This window comes from Dendrobium catenatum, unplaced genomic scaffold (assembly GCF_001605985.2).
Source record: "Dendrobium catenatum unplaced genomic scaffold, ASM160598v2 fragScaff_scaffold_253, whole genome shotgun sequence".
NCBI classification, from domain to species: Eukaryota; Viridiplantae; Streptophyta; class Magnoliopsida; order Asparagales; family Orchidaceae; genus Dendrobium; species Dendrobium catenatum.
In genome coordinates, this window is record NW_021318715.1 from 580,867 (window position 1) to 585,079 (window position 4,213).

General features: G+C 33.5%; 1 protein-coding gene across 1 annotated transcript in view; it reads right to left on the bottom strand.

Moving 5' to 3' along the window:
• Positions 1–1,830: 1,830 nt before the first annotated feature.
• The window catches only part of LOC110099719 (BAG family molecular chaperone regulator 2), a 14,093-nt gene continuing 11,710 nt past the window's right edge, over positions 1,831–4,213 (bottom strand). The window contains exons 2-3 of the mRNA XM_020826963.2: positions 3,648–3,851; positions 1,831–2,304 (exon numbers count right to left, since the gene is read on the bottom strand). Of these exons, the coding sequence (XP_020682622.2) occupies positions 2,170–2,304; positions 3,648–3,851 (339 nt within the window). The 3' untranslated portion in view covers positions 1,831–2,169. The remainder of the gene's footprint in view (positions 2,305–3,647; positions 3,852–4,213) is intronic.

Consider the following 4,213-nt stretch of genomic DNA (forward strand, 5'->3'; position numbering starts at 1 on the left):
TCTTTGATTTAGTTCGATTTACTTAAACATTAAGACTCAACTTTGGTTATGCTCAACCATACTTGTTATCCATTATTTGATATCTGCCATCAACCAATTTTGTTGCATGTCATCACCACCATCGAACTATGTCAATTAAACAATGTTGATGCCTGCTATACCTGACATATGATATTCCTCATCGACTTCTACTTACACTTAACAATGATAAACATATTAAATTCTTTCGATATTCCTTGTAATCTATCTCTCCTCCTATTAATATAACCCCACAAGTAGCTAGACCCCACCATCGCCTTGTTCGCCAAAGATCAGCGCCTAAGGTTCATTAGCAACATATGTAAAACACTCAATATATTAGTTACTTGATCTCCCCTTTATCAAGAGAACAACCTACTTGATCACCAACCATATCATGCCTCTTTAAGTTTCTCATTAATTATTATATAATGCCTTAAATAATTAACATTCAATCTCTATAAAACATTAATGGCTAACGCCCATCTTGCCAAATATCTTATTTCCCGGCCTATTAGGAGAAAAAATAAATCAATGATGGACCAATGTCAACCATCATTCGATGTCCACTTTTTACGAATACGCTCACATATATCCGAATATTTGATTCAGTGATAATAAACTCTATGTAATGTTATCAAATAATTTATTAAGTATTGTATTTCAAGATTTATCATTTCACCATAACAATCAAGTTGAAGAGGCAAATTCACTTAGCAAATGAAGAATTGGCTCACTTAAAGGAATGGTAAAATGTTGAAGGCATGCATGAAGAATCCAAGGCCTTGCGGCATGTGTGGTGAGTCTATTAGATTTATTGTATGTCATTTGGCTTTGATTATAAGTATCACATAGTGATGAATACAATTAAATAAATTTATTATTTTCTTTATTAATTATTAAAAAAAATATTTTAAGCATTCATATCAAGCAAATTGGTAAAATATTATTAGACATGTTACTGGGTTAATATACTTAGGCTTTGTTTGATATGACTTTCTTATTGCTTTTTAAAACAACATTTTAATACAAAAATTTTTAGTTAAAAAAAAGTATACTAAAAAGCTAGTTTAAAAATAGCAAGGAAGCTGTCCCAAACTTTGACTTCATTTGAAACAACTTTCTTCTTTTTAAAATAGTTTATTTTTTTTTTCAAAAATTTTTAGTTTAAGAAATTTTTGGGAGATTGACCCATTTTTTGACTAGAACCTTTTTTATCGGCCCTGGGTCATTCGGGTCCTGTCGGGTTGACCCAAACCCAAAATGGGTCGTGTTCGGTTCCGAAAAACCAACCCATTTGCATAAAAATGGGTCGAGTTCAAGTTGACCCAAATAGTGTCGGGCTAATTTCAGGTTTGACTCGAACCCAACTTGTGACCCAAAATTGACACCCCTAGTTTGGAACGACTTTCTTATTGCTTCTTCAAGCAATTTTTTTGTACAAAAAAATTAATTTTTCTTCTAGAAAATTACTTTAAGAAACATTAAAAAAGTCGTCCCAAATAAAACCTTAGTGCATATGATAGAACACAGTTCTCATTATTCATTGGTTCATTGGTTGATTGAACAATGAAATATGGATTATGAAAAATATGATCTTATCATAGTAAGCCTATTATAAAGTACAATGATTATATCATGTGATGTGAATATAACAGCATGATTAGGCTTCAGGAAGCCATTATGAGAAGTTTCTTATTGTCACATACTTGCCTAGAGATTCTAGTTTTATATGTACAAGCAATCAAACGAGTCTCAAGATGTTCAATAAATTATTTAATTTGACCCAATTAAATAACCCAACATAATTAATACCCAAAATAGCCAACAAAGATACCCATATCAACAGAATTAACGATCAAAATTCAAAATAAAATGAATAGCTCGATCAAAAAAAAAAAAACAGGGAAAGGGTAGCACTCTTATTAAGCTAATCCATTATTTGGATGCTATAGACACATGAAGATTATCGATTTAGGCTTCGTTTGGGACGATTTTCTTACTGCTTTTTAAAACAGCTTTTTAGTACAACAAATAAATTTTTTATACTAAAAAGTTGCTTTAAGAACCAGTAAGAAAGCCGCCCCAAATGAAGCCTTAGCCCACAAAGCCAGGAAATGCAAGACATGAATCCAGAATCCCGGTTCTGAGTTAGAACAAGTCCAAGTTTGCCGTCGATGGAAGATCAAATGTTTCCCATTTTGTTGTTACTATCACAGTCTTTAGCTTTCCATTTGACAACTTGAGCACATCAAGAGCTTCAACGCACTTCTGTACCCTCTTAGCCTGCAGTGGAATACAGCAGAATACAAGAAAAGCTTGAGCTACAATCTCTAAGATATATTAGCAGTGCTAAATATACTATGGAAAAGATAGGAGGAGAAGTATCAAAGCCTTACTTTTTGCTACAGCAAAACATAAAAACAAATGGTAAAACAAAGTGATTCTTTTGTTAACTGACGAAGGCACTGAAAGATGTACAAGCAATAATGGCGGCATCTACTCAACAAGCGAATAAAAACAATAGCACATAAAGAACTACATATATGCAAGGTACTTCAATGCTCCGAGAGGAACTTTTATTTGGTCCGGTGTAAGAATGCAGAGGAACATTCGGTCATAGGCAAAATCCCTCCTATACCGAGGTGTACCGAGTTTTTCCAAAAAACTCGGTACACCTCGGTATAGACGGGATTTTGCCTACAACCGGATGTTCCTCTGCATCCGGTCGGAGGACGTAATAATTGTTCCTCCGAGAGGCCAACTAAAGGTAGAGTGGTTAGCCAGGAAAACTTTCTTATTGTGAAATTTTTATATGTGGGCCATATATTTATAAATATAAATATTATACATTAGACGTTATTTAAAGTTGAGCTAATTAAATTCGTGATTTATTTAAGAATTAAATTATTTTTTTAGCTTATGTGATATCTCAATTAAATTTATATGAAAAAATTTATTTGTGCAGATGTTAAGTATTTATTTTTTTTAATGATGAGCTGAAATAAAAAATAAATACACTAAAAGTATAAAAGTGTCATGGTCCCAATTTAAACGATGAAGTTCTCATTTCCCTCATTTCTTATGTTGAGTGAAAAGAAGAGGTTTTTTGCTCTCTTGGAGAACGCCGCTTCAAACGTGGAAGATCGAAGACATTGATTTTGCATTTCAATAGATTCCGGTAGGCTTCAAATAACTCTTCTCGATGATTTAACATGTCTTTCGGAGACGATGAAATTATTATTTTTCCGTCTTCATTAAATCCTACATTCCTAACGTTGAAATTTAATAATAAGTATAGATTTGCCCTCACATGTGCTCGAGAGAATCCAACGGCAAAAGACTGATATTATCTGATAGCACTGATGCTTATAGCATGTGTTCTATAATTAGCTGGATATGAAGTTGGGAAACATGAGGGGCCAATCTAAGCTGCCAAAGCATTACACAGGAAAAGATGGCAAATAATTGGGCATGCTTGATTTTGTAAGCCTTATCAATGTTGTGATAAGAACAGATATTAATTAAACAGTTTAAACATGAGGGGCTTGATAAGAGTAACAGAAGCCACAGACGCATAAATAAGTAAAGACAAACAAATATTTTAAAAATAAAGAAAGACATTATACCAATAGTGTTTTCTGAAAGGAAGTATCTCCTTCAGCAACAATGCCATCTAGCTTGACTGCTTGTCTCATAAGCAGCTCTATTAATGTGGTAATCTGCAGTTCAGGCACCTTCTTTCTACTGGAAATAGATTTCTCAATTGCTGAAACCTGAAGACATTCAAGAAGACGAGCAACAAAATAAGATACAGCAAAGAAGATTACAGACTAACCAGATAGAGGAACTTTGAAATTTAGGTTTCGTTTGGGACGCTTTTTACTGCTTCTTGAAGCAGTTTTTTAATAAAAAAATTAGTTTTGATACTAAAAAGATGCTTAAGCTGCTTCAAGCAGCAGTAAAAAAACCGTCCAATTTTTGTACTAAAAAACTGCTTTAAGAAGTAATAAGAAAGCCGTCCCAAAAGAGGCAAATTATTAGGTCCGGTCACTGGACTAGACATTTACTAAAAATTTGCCACGTGGACTACGCTTTGACTCAAAAAAGCGCAGTCAAAAGTGCAGGTAAAGCATAGGTAAAGCGCATGTAAAGTGCAATAAAAGCGCAGTCAAAGCGCACCTAAATCACAGTC